Source organism: Camelus ferus, chromosome 35 (genome assembly GCF_009834535.1).
Source record: "Camelus ferus isolate YT-003-E chromosome 35, BCGSAC_Cfer_1.0, whole genome shotgun sequence".
Taxonomy (NCBI): domain Eukaryota; kingdom Metazoa; phylum Chordata; class Mammalia; order Artiodactyla; family Camelidae; genus Camelus; species Camelus ferus.
The window spans coordinates 10,994,333-11,015,625 of NC_045730.1; the positions used below are offsets into that span (position 1 = coordinate 10,994,333).

The following is a 21,293-nucleotide window of genomic DNA, read 5'->3' on the forward strand; positions in this document are numbered from 1 at the left end:
CCTATATCCAACTTCAGGAAATACTTTTGCTTGAGTGCTAGAAGAAGTTACCTTGAGGGAGCAAAGAGCACTGGCTTGACCCAACCTACACGACCACATGCTTTGAGGGTCCGGCTTGCTTTTGCAAAGTGCTTTCTCTGCAGAGCAGAGCAGCCTGGAGAATGAATGTGAAAAGAGCAGCCAGTGCGAAGATGACAAGAAGCCACCAAGAAGATGAACAAAAGGACCCAATAGAGGGAGTTCTTATGTCAAGCTTCCTGGCATATGGCTCCCCCATCCCTCCCCTGGAGCAGAAAAGCAGCTTTTCCGTTTGTCCCTCTGCCTCAGCTCTGAATTTTTCACAGCTGGGCCCACACGTTGGTGGGCTTCCTAATTCAGGACTCTCACCACCCGCTAATACGTCTATTAGATGTGAGCTGAAGGACAAATTACTAGACACTGAACCAAGGTGTCAGTCAGGAGAAGAAAGACGGGAAGGGGAAGCAGAAAAATATTTCAAGAAATAACGGCCAAAATTTTTCCAAAATCAAGGAAAACCTTGAACCCACATATCCAAGATTCTCAAAACTCAGGGGCTAAAAATGACAAAGATTTCTCATGCACACAGAGCTTACTGCATTTTGGAAGAGCCTCCAGGGCACCTGTCATCCAGGTGATGGCTTCACAGGATCAGCCTCGGCTTTCCAGCCAACATCGCACCATTCTCGGGGTGGCCCCTAGCTGGTGATGAGCACGTCAATATATCAGGCACCTAGTCATTTCTGCCCAATGCGGTACCCCTTTGAAGGGCAATCTTTGCTCCAGAGTTCTGTCTTTCTGAGCCAGAGACCCTGCCCTGCCTGCCCTGTGGTCTGACAGCCCCTCTGCCCAATCCTGCTTCCTCCCCCTCTCCTTGGTAACTTCTACGTCATGACAAAACATTGACACTCCTGACTCCATCACCACAACTGCCTCTTGGAGAACCCAACCCGGGATCCTCCTCTTAGCCCTCCACCCCACCATCAAGGGAGGAACTGGGAAATCAAAGTAAAACCCATCGAGAAAAGTAACCTTCCCTGTTTGGCTCATAGCGAGATACTTCCTGCTACACTGAGAGCACGTTTTAACGCAAACAGACCCAGCTAGAAGGCAACTTCTTTTCTAGCATAATAAGAGGTGTTACTGTGTAAGATACAGAGCCTAAGTCTTGGTAATAGGAGGAAGAGGCTGCCTCAGAAGAATACTAATTCCTGGTTAAGTCAGTGGAAACCAGCTGCAATCTATCACTGGGAAGAGAGGCCAAGTGGTCCCGCCCGGCAGCCAGGAGCCAGAGCCCCTTTCCTTTCTTTCAGAGCCAGGCCAGAGCTAAGGCAGAGGGAAACCCATCCACAGTGAGGTCTGGGTTAGCAGAGTTCACAAGCCCTTCAAAAGCAGCAGGATCTGACACCTCCTTATCTTGCAGGATTACCAAGCTTCCCCCCAAACGGGTGATGCAAAGAGATCTTAGGCGGCAAAATCCCGACCAGCCGACCAGCCGTGTAGCAGTGCTGTGCTGTGCTGCACAAGGATGCTTCCAGGAACACTCAGTGACAACCTTTTTATTTTAAAATTTTGTACAGGCTGCTTTTACCTCCATCTCAGTTTAGGGTGGTTTAATCTGGGAAGTGAGGCAGGCAATGTTTAGGAAGGGGCAGTTTCTGTTCCTAATCACCTAGTAGGTCACTGTCGGAGACAACCTTGATTTCTGTTAGTGATTCCTCTCCATAGAGGGTTGCCAGGGACATCCCGGTGGAATAAGGAAGTGTCCCCACCCTACTGGTGATATGATGATCTGTCTGGGTGTAGAATTTCCTGGGTGCAAATGGGTCTATTTTAATTTTATGAGCCTCCATAGTTGGTTTATTTTATAAAGTGGTTTCCCAAAGTGTAATGGATAAAGCTGAATATGCTTTGTATAAACTTCTTGGGCATAAGGTCCCTGCCCCTCCTTACAGGCTCTGTCAGCTCATGTCACGATAACTTTCTTGCAATCTGCAAAAGGTATTTTGTTCCTATTATGTCCTCTATCTGAAATGAGGTCCGCTCTTTGTCTATCAGGCTAAAATGAATCATTTCAGGAAATTCAGCTTGGATTGCCTGCTCCCTGGAGCCTGCCCACACCTTCTTCCTTCTCTCTTCAACCCAGGGCTGTCCTGTCCTATTGCACTCCTCTGATCCTTTTTATATCTGTTTATTGAGACTGAGAACTGTGAGTTATTGATGGAGTTTACATTAAAAAAAAACAAACTAATATTTTTGTGGCCACCAGTGAACTCTTCTTGTAAATACATCTATTTCTAAACCAGTTCATATCATCCAGATGAACTGAAATGGAAAACATTTGTGAAACAAATTTTTAAATAAAATACCTTACTTAACTAAAGCACAGTATAAATATCCTAATTGATACGTTCTTTAGTATATACTCCTGAAAAGGGGGGCCTTAGCGTTAGTTCATAAAATATATGATGGGCCAAAACCTCAACAGAGGGGTGAGGTATAAATTTAAGTGATCACATGTAGTTTTTCAATAGACTCTTTTTGGTTGGGGGGAGGGTATAGCTCAGTGGTAGAGCACATGTTTAGCATGCATGAGGTTCTGGGTTCAATCCCCAGTATCTCCATTGAAAAACTAACTAAATAAATAAAACTAATTACCTACCCTCTGCAAAAAAAAAAAAAAAAAAAAGACTCTTCTTGGCAGTGTCAACATTTTGCTTTTGAAACTATTAGTCTAGACCCAGAATTGCCAAAGCAATATTGAAGAAAAAAAGAATGAAGCTGGAGGAATAACCCTCCCAGACTTCATACAATCTCACAGAGCTACAGTAATCACAACAGCATGGTATTGAAACTGTTAGTCTAATTAAGAACTAATGCTAGTTCCAGTGATGGAGAATGAGTAAAATGCTCATAAGTTTTTATCTCCTCCCATCTCCTGAGACAGAGGGGGACAAACAAGAATAATCTTTGATAATGTAGGAATTCTCTCATTAGAGTTCCTTACTGTTTTAAATGGTAAGAAGATAAGTGGATAGAGTTGTTTCTGAAATGCCTAAGCTTCTTTTTTTTTCTCTCTCTCTCTCATTTTATTTCAATGAAGTTATCAGTAAAGAAAAGTCACATGACCTTGGTGGGTCAGATTTCTTAAACCCTGCAACACGAGGAACTCTAAATACATTAAATATTGTTACACATTCACACTTCCAATGTACAGGTACTTGGAGACAGTTACAGCCCTCACCAAGCTAGTTTGGGGACATGAAGTCCAACAGCATATGAAATGCTGTGAAGGTATAACTTTACAAATAGCAATGTAAGCTTACAGAACTTGCCTTCATTAAGGTGGTATGTTCATGTAATCCCAGCACCTTCACAATATAATGAACCAAATTTACTATACTTCACTTCTAAAAACCTAGATGAAACATGAAAAAGAAGACATACGGTATAAATTGCAACTTCAGGAAAAGTTCTTGCTTTATTATTCCAAATAATTTTTCCCATGTGAAATAAATGTCCGATTGTTCCTGGTATGTGGGAAGATAATATGTGTTAAAGTCACAGTGAAGCCTTATTGACGAAGCTTGGCTATCTAAACAGCACAAGTTGAGAAAAGGTTTACTCTCCAAACCTGTTAGACTGGATGAAATGAGATTAGTAATGGCCACCTTGCGACATTACGGGAGGTCTCATTCCCATCGGAGGTCGAGGAGGCCCACCTTGGTAAGGGGGCACCATTGATGGTCCCTGCCCATACAGAGGCATTGCACCAGGAAGGTAACCTGGCATGCCTTGATGATGACCACCATACTGACCATGAAGTGGCATTGGGGGTCTCATTCCTTGCTGCTGTGGGATGCCTGGCTGTGGTGGCATCGTACCTCTAGTTGGTCCAACAAGTGGATTACCAGTGGGAGCCTGTCCTAGTCAAGGAAGATTACGTTGATATTTAGGTAACTGCTCTCTCTTTTCCAGTGATATATCCTCATCTGGATGGATCAACTTACTGGTTGCACTGGTTGTCATAAGTGTAGCAGGCTTACTTGTTACTGAAGCTGCTGGTTTAGCTGCAGTGCTATTGGTTGTACTAGTGGTCAAAGCTGTAGACTGTGTACATGCAGGGAATGTAGGCTATGGGGGTTCTGTAGTTGTTGCAGGGGTACTATTTAAGGGCTTGAAATCTGTACCGACAGGTCCTTGGACAGCTGCCTGAGCTTGTCCCGCACTGGGGAAAAGAGGCTTAGTAACTGGAGGCTATGGAGCAGGAACTGTTGGTGTTGGCGCAGGTGGTCTGTTAAGAATCCCTGGTGCTGAACTTGAGTTCAGTGGAGCCTGAGCTTGAGTCAATGGAGAAATCCCAGGACGTGGAATAGGAGGTGGCATATCCGGCATCAGAGGTGGTGTTCCTGGTCCAGGTGACATTATTCCACCCATCGGCATCATTATGTTTTCACCCCAGAATGACTGGGTGTATTTTCTCTGATGATGCAATCCAGGTGGCATGCCTGGCATAACTGGTGGCGTGCCTGGCATCAGAGGAGGAACACCTGGCATTAATGGAGGTATGCCTGGGGGCATTCCTGGTGCTCCCAGAACTGGTGGTGGTCCTGGTTGTGCCACTGTGGGGATATAACCTTGCGGAGGTTGAACTGGCTGTGGTTGAAATGAAGTTGAAGCTGCAGAGTCATCATCATCATATTCATCAGAATCATCCTGTTGGTTCATTTTTTGGCTCTCTGCTTGTGTTTTTTGCTCAAGAAGTCTTCTTCTTTCATCCATGTCTTTTCCTGGAATACCTTCCATATCATATATTTCCAGTTCTATGTCTGTTCTCCCAGGTATTACATTTGGCACAGCATCTATTGTCTCTTTATGCACCTGCATGCAATGAATAGCTAAGCCAGGTCTTATATACACTTTCTTATGACATATATAGCATTTAAAATGCTTTGCTTTTTGGTGCTGTATAAGGATATTCTCATCATCAAAATCTCTATTACAATCTCTATACCAGCACTACGGCTTCAGCTGCTGCTTCTTCTTGTGTCCGATAACTGCCCTCTACTGAAAAAAAAAAAAAAAAAAAGGAGGATAAAACAAGCAGAAAAAATGAGTCAAAATTTGCTCACTCCTCCGACCCAATTGCCACCACCGCGTCCCACAGGAAACCTGAAATGCCTAAGCTTCTAAGGAGCTAGCTTCTTCCTCCACTGGTTGGAGCAGGAGAACACTGGCATTGGTGGCCTCAGAGGAAGGGAATGGGCTTGCTGTGCATCCTGTCAACTCAGACTGTCCCTTTGGGAGGGGGCCAGAAACTCCAGATCCACCCATTTTGTCAAGCCAGACAGGACATTCTGGGTATGGGCTGCCCAGACACGTTCCCTGTTATTCTTTCCTTTTTGCTTTAATTTCCCACTTATAAATTATCTTATCTTTAAATAGCTAATGTAATCACATTACACAAAAGGGATCCAGTGTTATCCCGTAAAGAATAAGTCTCCTTCCAGCCCCTGCGCTCAAACCATCCAGTTGTTCCCCCTCGATTTGACAACTATTATCACCTGCTTGTGTGTCTTCTAGTTTTTCTCCTCAAATTGTAGCATAATATTCATGCTATTATGCACCCTGCTTTTTAACTTAGTATCTTTTTGAGATTATTTCAAATCAATACATATACATCATTCTTTTTTTAACAACTGCATATTATCCTATTACTAAATGAATTTTATTTCTTTGCAATTGAAAATCATGCTAGAATGGATATTCTTTCTTTCAGTTTTACTGAGGTATAACTGACAAATAAAACTGTAATATATTAAAAGTGTACACTGTGATGATTTGATAAATGTACACATTATGAAAGGATTCCCACCAAGCTGATGAACACATTCATCACTTCTCATATTTACCATTTCTTTTTTTCTTGGTGAGAATGCTTAAATTCTACTCTCTTAGCAAATTTCAATTATACAATACAGTGTTACCAACTATAGTTGCCATGTTACACATTAGATCTTCAGACTTATTCATCTTACAGCTGAAAGTCTGTACCTGTTTACCAACCTCTCCCTATTTCCCCTACCCTCCCAGTCTCTGGCAACCACTTTTCTACTCTCTTTATATGATTTTATCTTTTAAAAAATTATTCCACATATTAGTGATACCATGCAGTATTTGTCTTTCTCTGTGTAGCCTATTTCATTTCACTTAGCTTCATGCCCTCCAGGTTCATTCATTCATGCCTCCAGGTGGCAAATGGAGTTATCCTTCTTTTTTTTTATTATCCTGAATAATATTCCATTGTACAGATACCACATCTTTATCCATTTATGTGTCGATGGACCCTGAGGTTGTGTCCGTATGCTGGCTACTGTGAATAATGCTACAGTGATCACAGGAGTGCAGATAGCTCTAAAGATAATGATTTCATTTCCTTGGAATACATATCCAGGAGTGGGACTGCTGGATTATACGGTAGTTCTATTTTAAACTTTTTGAGGAACTTCCATACTGTTTTCCACAGTATCTGTACCAGTTTACATTCCCACCAACAGTGTACAAGGGTTCCCATTTCCCCACATCCTCATCAGCATTTGTTATCTCTTATTTTATTGATAACAGACATCCCAACAGGTGTGAGGTGATATCTCATGTCCAAGGGTTGCTCTGACAGCAGTTCTCACTCTTTATCCACAAGCATTGGTTACACATTCCATGAGGGCTGGCCAGCGGCAGAAACCATTCTGGGGCACCCTTCAAAGGATGAGATGTTATTTCAAAAGGATAAGTTGTCTCAGGTTTTTGCTAAGTGGGGTGCACCCTATCTTTCCTCTTAAGCCTCCAACCTCTAGCAAACAAGCAGGTACCTCCACCGTGCAAATTACAGAAACTGAGTTCGGAGTCCAAAGAATGTAAAAACCAGACTAAGCGCTAAATGAGTAAGCAGTAAACATGCTACATATGGACCCTGTCCACTGAGTTAAGCTGATTTTAAAGGCCTGGAGTCAAGTACACAATGAGCAATGTTTACTTTGAAACTCTATCTTTCAGGCTTTTCAATGATCTTTTTAATAGTGTGGCTGCCTTTCGTGTGAGGGGGTCTTATGTTTCACAGTGGGTGCTTAGCAGTATTACCCTTTTGAAAAGCCAGCAGGGCTCCCCACTGTTTCATGACCATTTGCAGAACAGCATCAATCTCTGGGGCCCCTTATTTTTTTTTCTCCCCTGGTACAACAAGACAAATGCACTGAAATTGTGCCAAGATTTTGCTTCCACCCTAGCGTGAGATAAAGAGGATTTACAGGCAAAGAACTCCCTTGAATAGCAGCCAAAAAAGCAGATAACTTTTAAATAACACAATGTGGTGGAAGAAACTGCCTTGTGGCAGTCGACTGTGGAGAAAAATAGCAACTATTTACAGTACATGTTGGCAAACTATCTGTGTTTATGTTCTAGAAAAGGTGAAAGGTCACCACGCTATTTCTGGCTTTCCTCACATCGCTAACACTTGAAGTGAATATTACAAACAGAAGTCTTACATTTTTATTATTTATCTTCAGCCAAGTTCAGTTGATTTACAACAATCAACCATCTGACTAATTCAATCTGAATGGAAATGAATTCAAAGAATACATTATAAGGAACCTATTATGATAAATTACCTAATATTATACAGATGCACCCCCTCATTTTAAGCAAATTTAGATTTATAAAGTGGATAAATAATAGATAATTGCTTTCTTTTACTGAAGGGCTCTTTTCTTTTTCTGTATAAAGTGATTCATCCTCAGATTCCTCTAAATAGTGAACTCTCAGTGTTCTTCAAGTATAATTAGATTTCAAAAATTCTTTTCAAAAACATATTTTCTGGACCACATCTATTGAATCAAATGAAGCTTGTTGTGCTGAGACTCTGCAGCTGTTCACATGGGAGAGTTAGTGTTAGGAGGTTTAATTAGTTTTCAAAAACCACAGTACTTGGGTGGAGCATGATGGTGAGATTACCTAAGGACACTGACTTTTAAACATATATAATATGAGGCAATGAAACATCTTGTAGCCATAGAAATAGCCACACAGACTGCAACAGGGTCCAGAAGAGAAAGACGCTGAGTCTGAAGGTTAGTACAGGCAAAAAAGAATTGTTGCCTGTGGTAAGGCAAGAAAATCCATTGAGATTTCTCCCCTCCCCTAGCCCTAGTTTCTATTCACTCACAATGTCCCAATAGTTAATTTGCTGCTCAAATACCTTAACACCAGGAAAGAAAGTACACTGATTCAGCGGAGCTGGGATCAGTGCTCATTATATGTTGTTTAACAGACATGTTTGATGATCTCTCCATGTATGTATGGATAATATCAAGTTACTGGACTCGAACCACTGGGGACAAAGTCCTGTAGATCCAACAAGGGGCTGGTCAGCAAAAGACTTTAGATCAGTGGTTCTCAAACTTCTCCACCACATGGCACATTCAGAAAATGATAATATGTGCAAGTCACACTGAGATGAACTGGGAGGGACTTAAAAAGTCAACATGGGGCTAGGTGAAAAAAAAAAATACTAACTTTTCTTTATATTGCACATTTAAGATAAGGAAAATAAAAATTAGTAGAAATATATTAAATACTATTCATAAAACATTTACAAATAAACTAGCCTCACATGTTTAAATGAAAAGTTGAACTAGCCATAGTGCTTCACAATAGGCACTTCTATTTCACCATCGTTTAATATAGTAACCTATTCTTAATAAGAGTCACTCACAGTTTATAAATGTCCTGGTATGCATTCTTTATAGTGAAGTATTACTACATTACACCTTATTTATTTTATCAAATCAGTATATTTTCTGTATTTAATTATAAAATGTTAACTTAGTTTTTGAAACTTTTTGGAAATACATTTTTTCCACTTGGCCCTATGGTTTGTTTCCTACTTAGCTGAATATGTAATGCAGCTTGTCCTAAGGCTGTCCACATACTTAATTTACTTAAATATTCATTTTAAGTAAAGCTCTCACTGTGTATAGGAATTTATATTTTGGAGATGCTTGATCTATCTACAAAGAAAAATTAGGAATTACTTTCTTATAAAATGCTCCTAGAAGACTTAATTGTGTTTATTTAAAAAAAAAAAGCAAACCTGTAATGTTAGACTTGTGTGCATGGAAGTAATTAAGGTACATTGTTATTGTAGTCTGAAGTTGTAAATGATAAGACATATTTTGTTTGTACTGTAGGTTTTTACTGAATGATCTATTCCCCATCCCAAGGCAAGAATGAATAAAATTAGGTTAAATGTGAAAAAAAGAAAGAAAAGTTGAATTTGTTTTTGTAAATATTTTACACACATGCACACATACCCCCTACACCTGATTTGCAGGTTGAAACTGCTGGATGTAATTCCTGATCAGAATCTTTCATGCTCTTCACAGTTACCTTGATCAGCAACCACATTTACACAAGTAGAGGTGGCAAATAACAGACTGTCACTTTTCCTTTAATGAATGAGAACTACTTTCTTACCCTTTATCAGATAATTTGATCTTTAATTTTGCAAATTTTTACTTCATAGGTTTATAATTTTTAGGCATAAAAACTCTCTTAACTTTGCCAAGTGCAGCACTGAAATATTTTGTGATAATGAATAGATACTGAATTTTTTAAAATGTTTTCAAATTAAGTACTTCCAGTTTTTAACCAAGTTTTTATTCTAGCATAAACATATTGCTCTGCTGGTCTTACTAATTTTTTAGTATTCTAATTTTAACACCTGCTAAACATCAGTGGTGATTTTTTTCTTTGAATTCATTAATGTTAGCAGTACACATTATTATAATTCCTGTGGGCCTTCCAATTTTGGACCACGTTCATTAAGATGCTCAGAATATTAGTTAACATATTTTTTTTAAGCCAACAAGCCAAACTTCAAATTTGCAAAGAATTATTTATACCCACACTTGCACTCAAAATTTCAATTCTTTTAACCTCAGAAACTCTTGAGAAAATTTTCGCTGGTCATCCTCTTTGGTACCAATTGGCAGAGTGTTTTTTGGGTCTTAATTTTTGCATAAAGCTGTAAACAGGGATGACTACTGTGTCTTGGATTCACCATGTTAAGACTATCATTTACTGTGCAATATAGATCTGTGGAGAACCGTTTACACCAACATTTTTCTGTAATAAAAACACTTGAGTTTTTCACTGATAGGATTTTGGGAACAAACTACTGATGTAAACTCTTTCACCTGCAATTAAAGCATCAAAAGACACATTTAAGCATTGTTCCTAATATATCTTATTTATTTCCACATATTCATTCAGCACTTTAGATATCTTATCCTAAGGTCTTTGTTTTGGTACCTCTTTGCTGAATAAACAATTTTTTTTTGAAACATTTATCTTTAGGTTGTGTGACCAGATCTATTCACTGGACATGTTTTATAATCTCTGTAAATTCATCAATCATTTTTTGATTTAACTATCTTCTAAATTAGTGTTATCTTGAAGGCACTGCACATGCCAGAAATGCATCTACTTATGGTGCTATTCAAAAATGACATCTTTTCCTTGCTGGTCCCAAACATAGACAATTTCCACAGAAGCTGTCAAACTGAATGATTTTGCAACTGTGTGAGTGTGTGTATGTGTATGAGTGTGTGTGTGTGTGTGTGTTTCTTGGCTTTAGCTATGAAACTGAGCTTAATTTCATACAGGTGTAACTAATTTCATAAGAGAACTTCAATTTTTATTTTGAACTTGCAGTTGGTCTAAGAAGTACAAATCTTTTTCTCTTTAAGGCATACATTGTGTGGAGTGGAGCTGGCCTGATTTGTTAGCTACTTCTGCTTCACTTCATAACTTTTCCATGACCAAAAAAAAAAAAAAACCGTTGAGGAGGAAAAGAACAAATGGAGACTATAAATGCTAATTTGAGATAATCCTCATTATTCTGCACAAAAGTGACTTAAGCCTCCTGACTCCTTGGCTTGTTTGGCCATTTCTGCAGTATTTTTCCCCCAGCTGTATTGACATAAAATTTACATATAACATTGTATAAGTTTAAGGTGTACACAGTGATGATTTGATATATATGTATTGAAAAATGATTACCACAATAAGGTTGGTATCTGGTATACCCTTCACCCCACATAACCAGCATCTGTCATTGTGATCACTGTTCTGGTGAGAAGACTAAAGCTCAACTCTTGTAATAACTTGTAAGTGTACAATACAGCAGTGTTAACTATAATCACCATACTGTACATTACATCCCTGGAACTTACTCATCTTATAACTAAAAATGTATACCTTCTGACCAACATCTTCCCATTTCCCCTGACCCTTCAGCCCCTGGCAACCATCATTCTACTCTGTTTCTATGAGTTTGATGCTTTTAGATTCCACATATAAGTGAGATCATACCGTATTTGTCTTTCTCTGTCTGACTTATTTTACTTAACATCATGCCCTCAGGCCCATCATCACTGTCATAAATGGCAGGAGTCCCTTCTTTTTTATGGCTGAATAATCTTCCATTTGTATATAGATACACATTTTCTTTATCCAGTCATCTGTCAATGGACACTTAACGTTGTTTTCATGTCATGCTATTGTGAATTATGCTCTGCAGTATTGTTTTGAAAGCCATCTCCAAAAGTTTAGCCCAGAACCTGTTTCTCCAGTGTTTGCAGCAATGTTATAAATCTCTAATTCCCTGCTAACCAGAACAGATTTTGTTGTCTGCAGTGGAACTTCAAGTGACACAGTAATTGAAACCAGCAGTGGTTACTGATCTCAGAGGCTCAAAGATGTAAACTTTGGACTGGTTGTTTGATCTGACTGAATTTGAAAACAGTGAAGATTTCCTTACTTTGAGAGGATGTCTTATGAGGAGTCACCTGTGGTGTCCTAGAAAGAATTACCTATTGGAGACAGTTTTGACAGACTGATTGCCATAGTACAGTATGGTGGACTTCAAGGGATGTAGAGGGGTGAATTAATTCGAATTATATTTAGTAGTTCTGAGACAGAAAAGGAGGATTTTAAGTCCCAGTAGAAGCCACAGCTAGAGAACCAGAGGTTGCCTATGACTGCCACACAGTGATATCTCTTATAACCGCAGTCTGGATCTGTAGATTTCTGATTTATAATGTGTGTTGAATTCAGAGCTTCACCAGGCTTCTGAGAGACCTAGAAGGAATGACCAACCTAGTAGCAATAAGCAACCTTAGTGTTTAGATTATGGTCTCTAAATTTCATTTTCCATTATAATGAACTAGAGCAGGAAAAAAAATTCAAATTATATATATGACAAATGACCTGTATCCAGAATATATAGCAAATTCTTACAACTCAAAAATAAGACAAACAGCCCAGTTAAAAGTAGAAAAAATATTTGAATAGATATTTCACAAAAGAAGGTAGAGAAATGGTTAACAAGTACAGAGAATCAGCTCATCACCATAAGTCACGGAGGAAATGCAAATTAAAACCAGAAGGAGATACCACTATGCACCCAATAGAGTGACTAAAACTAGAAGGCCTGACAATATCAAGTGTTGTAGGATATATAGAGGGATTGAATCTCTGACTCACTGCTGACAGGAATGCAAAAATAGTATAATTCCTTTGGAAAACAGTTTGGCAAGTTCTCATAACATCAAACATACACATGGCATAAGACCCAGAAATCACACTCTTGGGTATCTTCCCAAGGAAGGAGAAACATATGTTCACACAAAAACCTGTGTATAACTGTTCAGAGCAGATTTATTTATAACAGTCCAAAGCTGGAAAGAACCCAAATGTCCATCAACCAGCGAATGGATGTTGTACATCCGTGCAGTGCAATCCTACTCAGCAATAGAGAGAAACAAACTATTGATACACGCAATGCCATGAACAAGTCTCAAAAGCTTTATGCTAAGCTGAAGAAGCCAGACAGAAAAGGTTGTGTATTGTGTGGTTCCATAGATAAGATATTCACAAAAATGCAAAATTAAAGGGAGAGAAAATAGGTCAGTTGTGCCCAGGGAAGTGGGATGGAAGGAGAGATCCAACTTCAAAGGGGCCATGAGGGGAATTTGGGATGATGGAAATGTTCTATATCTTAATTGTGGTAGTGGTCACACAGCTGTCAACATTTGTCAAAACTCATCCAACTGTATAAATAGGACCTCAAAACTAGACATGTGCAGTAAAGACTAAGTCTGCAGGGGAAAAAAAAGAATAAAAAGAGCCATTTTAATTATTTCATGAAAATTCTTTACAATTTGTTATGACACTGTATTTTCAGAATGTGCTTGTATGATGTGTTGGATCAGAACATGGCTATGACAATCAAGCTGACCACAGTTCAAGTCCTGGCTCTGCCATTTACTGCCAATTACTTATGCCAGTTTTTTCATGTGTACCTTATAGGGTTACAGTGGGGGGTTAATGATACATTTCAATAAGTTCACAAGTGCCTGGCTCATAATAAGCACTCAACAAATAATAGTTATTTGAAGGATATTTAGGTGCAGAGATGCACACATAAGTAAATTACAATATCATGTGAGGAAAGCAGAAACAGAGCAGGTATAAGGTACACTGATGGCACAAAATGAGAAATGTTCACTATGTTTGGAAAAGCCAATTAAGACTTTCTGGAGGAAATCATGATTAAAATAAATTTTGAAAGACAAATAGATAAGTTTTCAGGCTGATTAGGAGAGTGAAGGGCATAAAACATCATGGTGTCCCTGGAGAACTATGAGAAGTTTGCTAATTTTTAAAAAAGTGATTAGAGAAGTTATCGCAGTAGAGAGGAGTCACCTGGAACAAGGTCTTGAATGCAAATTTAAGACTCTTTTTGCATTTCATCATGTATGTGGTGGAGTAACTGGCAACCAGCAGAGAGAGAGAAAAATGACAAAGATTACTTGGGTCATCTTGGAGAAGACGGACTGAAGCAGGAGAAAGCTAGAGGATGGGAGGCCTGTCAGAACACTTGTTCAATGAAATCAAGCCAAGGATGGTGATATTCTGCACCTGGGCTATGGGAATGGAAAAGTGAGAATAAATTCAGGAGACTTTTAAGGGAATCCAGATAACTGCATATGAAGGACAGCAGGTCTACGATGACTGTCAGACTTCATGCTTGGGTATCTAGGTGAGTGGTGGTAGCCCTTGATAAATAGACAAACATGTTTATATTGGGAAGATGATGAGTTTAGGTGGGTAACGTGGACCTTCAGGTGGAGCTTTCCATAAAAATGATATATGAGTCTACAGCTCAGTATTGGAGTCTGGTGGGAAGATATATATATACACACACACACATATACATATACATATATACATATATATATATATATATATGGCATTTGAAGTCACAAAAATAAGTAAGATCACCCTGGAAAAGCATACAAATACAGCAAGAGAACCAGGGACAGATCACTGGGAAATATCAACATTTAAGACTGTACAGAAAAGACCTTAAATAATGGTCAGGAAAGTAGGAGTATCAAAAGTAAGTGGTACCAAGCAAAGCAAGGAAGGTGTGTCAAGAATGAGGTATCATCAAGAGAGTTACTGGCAGCAGTGATGTCAAGAAAGATGAACACTAAGTAGTAGACGATGGGTTTAGCGGGAGGATCAAACTATGGTTTGAAGAGTAAGTGTAGGTTAATAATGTGGAAGTATCAAATGCAGGCTACTTTGGGGGAAATTCATGGTCAAGAAGAGAAAGGGAAAAATAGAATGATAGCCAGAAGGAGATACAGATTCAAAGGAGTTTGTTTTTGTTTTTGTTTTTTATGAGGCAAACAAGAGACTTCATTGTATTTGCATACTGAAAGGAAGAGAGAGACTGGCTAAAGATACTGGCGTGTATTATTCAAGGTCCAATCAGGAGACAGAAATCACACGTCATTTAACCACAGACAATTTTATTTAAGGAATTGTTAACAATGTATAAAGCTGTTTATCAGGTAATTTAAAAGGTGAGAAGAGGACATACAAGGATATGAAAGAAGCAATTGTATATAAGAAGCACCCAACACTCTTAGGACTGGGGAACGCACAGGAACAGAGACGAGACGGAGTTCAGAAAGTGTGAGAGGAAATCAGGAAAGGGAGAGATTTTTTGTTAAAGTTAAAGAGCATTTTGTGAAGATGGCATTTGAGCAGGGCTTCCATAAGCAGAAATGAAAGAATATTCCAGGAGCTGTACAAGTTGTACATGACCTGGCAAATGGTAGATGCTTAAAAAATATTTGTGGGATAGACGAAATGCTAAAGGAACAGAGTGAGCGAGAATCTAGAGAAAAGCAGGGGAAAATCTAGGGGAAGAGTAATTTGGCTGGGGCTTGTGTTGTGGGGGAGCGGCGGGCTGGCACAGATAGAACAGGGGCAGGGCGAATGGCTTTAGACTGCATTTTAGGAAGCCACTGAAGTTTGTGTATGGGAATGACCTGTCTAGAGCAGTAATTTCTGGAAGGTGGATCTGCGGTAAAAGGAAGAAATGGAAGGAGGGAGAAACAGAAGTCATCACCGAGAAGGCCAAAGATGACGACCTGGAGCAGGGTGACAGTAAAAATTTAAGAGAGGGAAGAAACAGGGGACAAAAAGTGGAGGGCCAATGACTAAATGCGGACTGGAGTTGAGGGTGGAGGAGGAGGAAGGTAAACAGATGTTCCATGCTTTTGGGAAGAAGGGCAGAAACAGGAAAGAAAGGTGTAAGAGGAATAGGTTTTGAAGGGACATGGTAAGTTCTGTGGGAACAGACTGGACACCTTTGTGCATGGAAAGGTGGCGATGCCGGCCGGCACCTCAGCGGAGAACGGGCAGAAAGTGATGACTTGGGAGTCACCTGCACTGAGTTTGCTGAGGCGAACGCTGAGGCTGCACTGCCTGCTGATTTACAGTTGTCACTAGGGCGGGCCCTCAACGACCAGAAGGGGAGGATTCCCAGTGTCTATCCTGCCCTAAAGCCCAGGACTTAGGAACAGGGATGCACACGGATCTGCGGGTACCTGTGTCTCCCTGACAGGACAATGGACACTGCGGACCGCGGAGCGCGCGCTTCCCTGGCGGAGGCGCGCGCAGGCGCGGCCCGCTGTCGCCTAGCAACCGGGCACAACAGTGGACCAGGAGGCGCGCGCCGGGGCGGCGGTTGCGGTTCGTCAGGTCTGAGCAGAGACTGTGGGGCGGCATTTCTCGGCAGGTAAAGCAGGCGGGCGGCTGCGCCGCTGTCCCCGCGGTTTGGAGAGGCCCCAGGAAAACTTCGGGAAGGAGAAGGTGCCCCCTCCCCGTCTGGGTAGGGACATCTGGGGCGACTGGGAGGACACATTGTGAGGGCCTGTGGGTCCCTGCCCAACACCTGCAGTGTTAGAAGGGGGGTTCTGGTGGATTTCTTATATAAGTGTCCCAACCGTCTCCTATTTAAACAGGTGACAAAACTGAGGTCTGGAGTGGGGATCTTAGGGTCTAAGATTCTGTTACTTCACAGTGAGCAGCTCAAAAAGTGGGTCCCCAATTGCTCTATCCTTTATCCTCAAAATAAATCTCATTAGAAAACGTTTAAGATCACATAGGCTGGACGTTCAGGAGGAAGGTCAGTAAACTTGTGAAAAGATTCCTTTCCAAGAATCAAGACGGTGCACATTCAAAGCAGATTTGCTTTCATGTGTAGTGCCATGAAGTTCATACCTTTTCAACCAGTTATTTTACTGCTAGAGACAGATGCTGCAGAGGTAGATGGAAATTTTATGTCTAGGGATGTTCGTTTGCAGCCTGTCCACAATTCTAGAAAACTGGAAACCAATGCTCAACAATAGGGGACTGGCTATAGTGGATTTTAAAATATTTTAAATGACATATTGATCCATTGATGATGACTGAAGCAACAAATGGAGACTGGGATTTCATGAACTTGTCCATTAATTTAAGAATTTAGTAAGAAAATGGTCCCATGAAGGGAAGTTGAGAATAAGGGATAGAAATCCAGGTAGGAAGGTAAAAATCAGCATAGAAAACACACAAAAATGGAACTACATAGAAATAGTGATGATCTCCTTGAGCTTATTTCTGAGTGATTTTTTTTAAAAAATTCCATGTGCCCTTCCTTGTTTTCCAAATTCTCTGTAATGAAATGTAATACCTTTGTTAAGTGTACAGTAGACGTAGAATTGTACACTTAAAATGATTTAAAATGGTAAATTTTATGTGATGTAATTTTAGCAAAATAAAAAACACCAATGGGCAAGTGGTAAAATAGTCAAAGAAAACAGACTTTATTTGCTTCAAAAAGTCAAAGGGATTCACTTTCTTCCCTTGACATCTCTATAGCTTTAAAGGAAAGCAAATCTTTAAAGAATAAAATAAGGTAATTTAATTGTATCATGTTGATTTTAAGTGAAATGTTTAATTTACAAAGTTAAAAAAAAAACCCTTAGGGTAATCTCTGGGGCTCTCTGCCCCTGATCTATGTTGGCTGTATATTTTCTCCCCCATTAACTGTTATTCCCAATATGGTGAGAAAAACAAACAAAACGCTTCCCACTCCACAATGTTGCCAAGGACCAGTTCCATCTCTGTAATCCTGTATGATTCATCTATTCCAGCCTCTGTATTTTTCAATATGCAATCACTCAAAACCACTGTCCTGAAATGGGAAAAATAAATTCCTGAGTGAAAATCAGATGACCTCAAGTAACTTTCTACAGGTGTAACTTAATTGCTTCGAGAATGTTATTCATAAGGAATCTTTTGTAAATCAAAGGCTGCTATATCTTGGAATTGGTTATAAAGAGCTATAAAATCTCTTTTTCCTAGAAAAATCATAGGAAAGATTTTCATCTGTCCGTAATAGTCTGTGTGTCTGCCTGAAATGTTACAAGCACAAAGTCTAGGATCTGTGTGCTTTTCACATTTCTGTGAAAGATATTTGAGATCTGAAAAATCAGATTGGCTCTAAAATATGAAAAGCAAATCTGAGAATTAATGTTAAATGTTTTTATTAATGTTAAAGTTACATTTGAAAATTTTTTCTCATTTTGCAAGAATTTCCAGGTGTACAAACTAAGTCATTTCAAGTGCAAAGCTTCCAAACTTTTTATTATGAAAATTATATTTAACGGGAGATGTGGATGCATTTTAATGTTTTAACATATTGTAGTGTGAGATAGTAGTACATCACACAGTAAGCTTACCCAGGCCCTCAAAGATCTTGAAATTTATGTGACCTGAAGTTAGTTACCTGGAATAGGTATCTTTCAGAAGACACTGAGTTTCTTTGAATGTGTGTTTTTTTTTCTGTTCAGTGTCTCTAACGCTTGGGGTTGCTTTTGTCCCTTGAGAAGCCATTTGAACTAACATTGACATTGTAGATTCTCTCCAAAGATTTTCTCCTTTTCAGAATTTCTCTTGAGACCATAGGGATTTCCTTGGGACTAGAATATACCATTTGAGGTTACCATAATGCCAAACATAACCCTACAAACTCTTAATTGGAGAAAACTCAAAAAACTTCTAGTGTTATTCTAACAGTCACCAACATCTTGGAACACCTTCTCTCTACCCAGGTGGAGTTACTCCTCGTGGTATAGCAACTCTATACTATTCTGTTGGCTTTTATCTTCTTAAGCATGGACATATAAGGGCAAACGGGAAAGGGTCTTTACAAGAAGTAACCCCAATTTCCCTAGAATACGTCTTTCAGATTCTCAATTACTTTTTTTAATTGAAAAGTGGAATATATTAGAGAAGAGTTTTTGCTATTTGAGAAAATGACACAAATGTTCATTTGGACTTGGTAGATCTTGGATACCATTCAGAAAGTAATTACTGCCAAGAAAAACAGAGTTAATGATTTTTAAAAATATCAAATGTCTACTATGTCCAGACACTGTCCTAGGTGTTTGGGATAGATGAGTGCCAGAAAGCAGATAAGAATCCCTCCCTTGGTGGCAGAACGTTCCTGAAAATCTCAAAAGTGGTTTGGATTTAGTCTCCCAAGCCCTACTTAAGTGGGCTATAAGAATGATAAACCATTACCTGTCATGTCGGTAAAATTTACATCATTAATCTAGTCTCCTTTCCAAACTGCAAGGCAGGACTAATGCCCAACAATCTTATCAATAAGTTCCTTTAAAATTGTGACGTTTGGGATGTAGGTAACATATTTGTACATGTGGAATAATTTCTATATGTATTGCATGGCCTCTTCTTAGGGTGAAATTTAGAGGGGGAAGTACATTTCCTCCCAGGGACATAGGTAACTGAGAGATTTGTGCATATACAATGTACAAATGACATTTTAATCATTTGTGGCATCTTTTTCCAGAATGGGTAAAAAGACAAAGAAGGAAGCAGAGCCCCCTCCCAAGGACGTGGTAAGTTTCTGATTTGAATACTAGCAGGACATTAACAACCAGTTTTAAAATAAATTGTTCAAACAGTTTGGCATGTTCCAGTGTATACATGAGTGCACAGTGGCAGAAGTCCAAAGTCTGACTAATGATAAGATTAGTCAGAGAAATCTAACATAATATAAACAAACATTTACAACGTTGTCATTACATAATTAGTGCAATTAGAGAGTAATTATTAGCTTTTCCAGTTATGTGGATGGCATGTTTATAAGCCTAGTTAATGAACAAATAGTTTTGGTTTGTTCTTTCAAATACTTTAAATTTACACTTGCCAGTCTCTCACTAATGTTCATTATCCAACTGAAGTTTTTAAAATGACTTGAAGTTATGCTGTAGCTATTGGATATGTCTGTAGAGTTGTCTGAAGATGACCATTTGGACATCACGAGTCCTGTATTTTCCAATTCTATGGAGAGAAAAGTCTGTGTTCATCACCTTTTTCTCTTTCAAATGCTTGAATAATGCATTCCCCACAACACAAACTTAATGTTCAGTAGGTTGGCTATTTGGGACAAGGTGGTTTTAGAAGATGCAAGATAATTTAAAATCATCATGGTAAATAAGCATGGATCATACAAAAAATTATTTCCATAGCAGTAGTGATTATAGAAGTAAAAAATTAGAAATAACAAAAATGTTTTATAATAAAAAACTTAGTTAAATAAATTATTCTATTTTGATAAAATAAAAGATCACTGAATGTTTGATAGCATGGGAATACAATCACAATATCTGAATTAAAAAGCTATCAAAAAATGAAAGCAGTATTCTATCTTCTGTCCTTAAAGTTTATGAACTACTGAAAGGTAGTGTTAAAAATGGAAATGTCCTTAGACAGTTTTCAATTTAGAAACATTTTGAAACAGACATTTGATGTAGTTTTTCTTTAAGTAAGATGGGAGTAGGAAAAAAAAAAACGTGTACAGTCAGCATACTCACAGGATTTTACAGTTTGAAGGAACCTGAGCTTAGTGCAGGAATCTTCCTGACAGCAACTAGAACACAGTGGCTACAAATGTGAGCTCCGTCCCAGGTCTGCCCCTCGTAAACACTGTTATTTTGGTGACGTGGCCAAATTTGGAAGGCAGCTATGCTAACCGCTATACCACCAATGCTACGTGGCCAAATTTGGCCAAGATATTTCACCTTAAAAAAAATCTCTTAAATGAGAATTGTAATGTCCAGCTTGTTTCGGTTATTCTATGAATTACAATGAAATAGAGCACATGAAGTTTCACAATGCCTGGCACATAGTAAACACTCAGTAAGTAAGATCTGCTATCTTGGGAATCCTTTAGTTGCTGCTACACACACGCACACCCCTGTATAACTTATGTATGATCCTTCAATACAGCTGGAGACAAAGGCTGCAGAAGACCTGTCTGCCCAGGTCTCGGAAAGCTTTGCAGAGATAGTCTCTTGATAGATTTCATCAATCTGGCTGCTCTCCTTTGGACATACTCCTAAAATGTTCTAAATTCTTTTATTTCTTCACTGCACCTGGTTTGCATTACCCCTCTTTTTGCTGCAAAATAGCATTATTGACACCTTATTACCAGCAAGTGGCATCATGAACACAGTACTTGGTGACAAACACTTTCTGATCAAAATTAGAATTAAGGGACTATTAAACAATAGATAGACTTATCTAATACACTTTCCATAATTTTATAATGTCTCGCTGGTATTGTCCTCTGTACAATACCAGAGGGGCACACCAAGGACTTAAGAAACAATTCAAGTTAACAAAAATCTAGCTCTTGCTTCTTAAGGTCACAGCAGCAACCTTGAGGGCAGCCAAAGGCAGGTGTGACAGTTACCAATGGTCCCCGACTATCACCTTTCCCCAGGGTC

At 39.2% G+C, this 21,293-nt stretch overlaps 1 protein-coding gene and 1 pseudogene across 2 annotated transcripts in view; one reads left to right on the forward strand and one right to left on the reverse strand.

Annotated features, from left to right (window-relative positions):
- Positions 1–3,422: 3,422 nt before the first annotated feature.
- LOC102524390 lies at positions 3,423–16,221 on the reverse strand (annotated as a pseudogene).
- Positions 16,083–21,293, forward strand: part of ARMC3 (armadillo repeat containing 3) — a 74,288-nt gene continuing 69,077 nt past the window's right edge. For both annotated transcript variants that reach the window (XM_032473677.1, XM_032473678.1), the window contains exons 1-2: positions 16,083–16,231; positions 19,352–19,400. In XM_032473677.1, coding sequence (XP_032329568.1) covers positions 19,353–19,400 — 48 coding nt within the window. In that variant the 5' untranslated portion in view covers positions 16,083–16,231; position 19,352. The remainder of the gene's footprint in view (positions 16,232–19,351; positions 19,401–21,293) is intronic.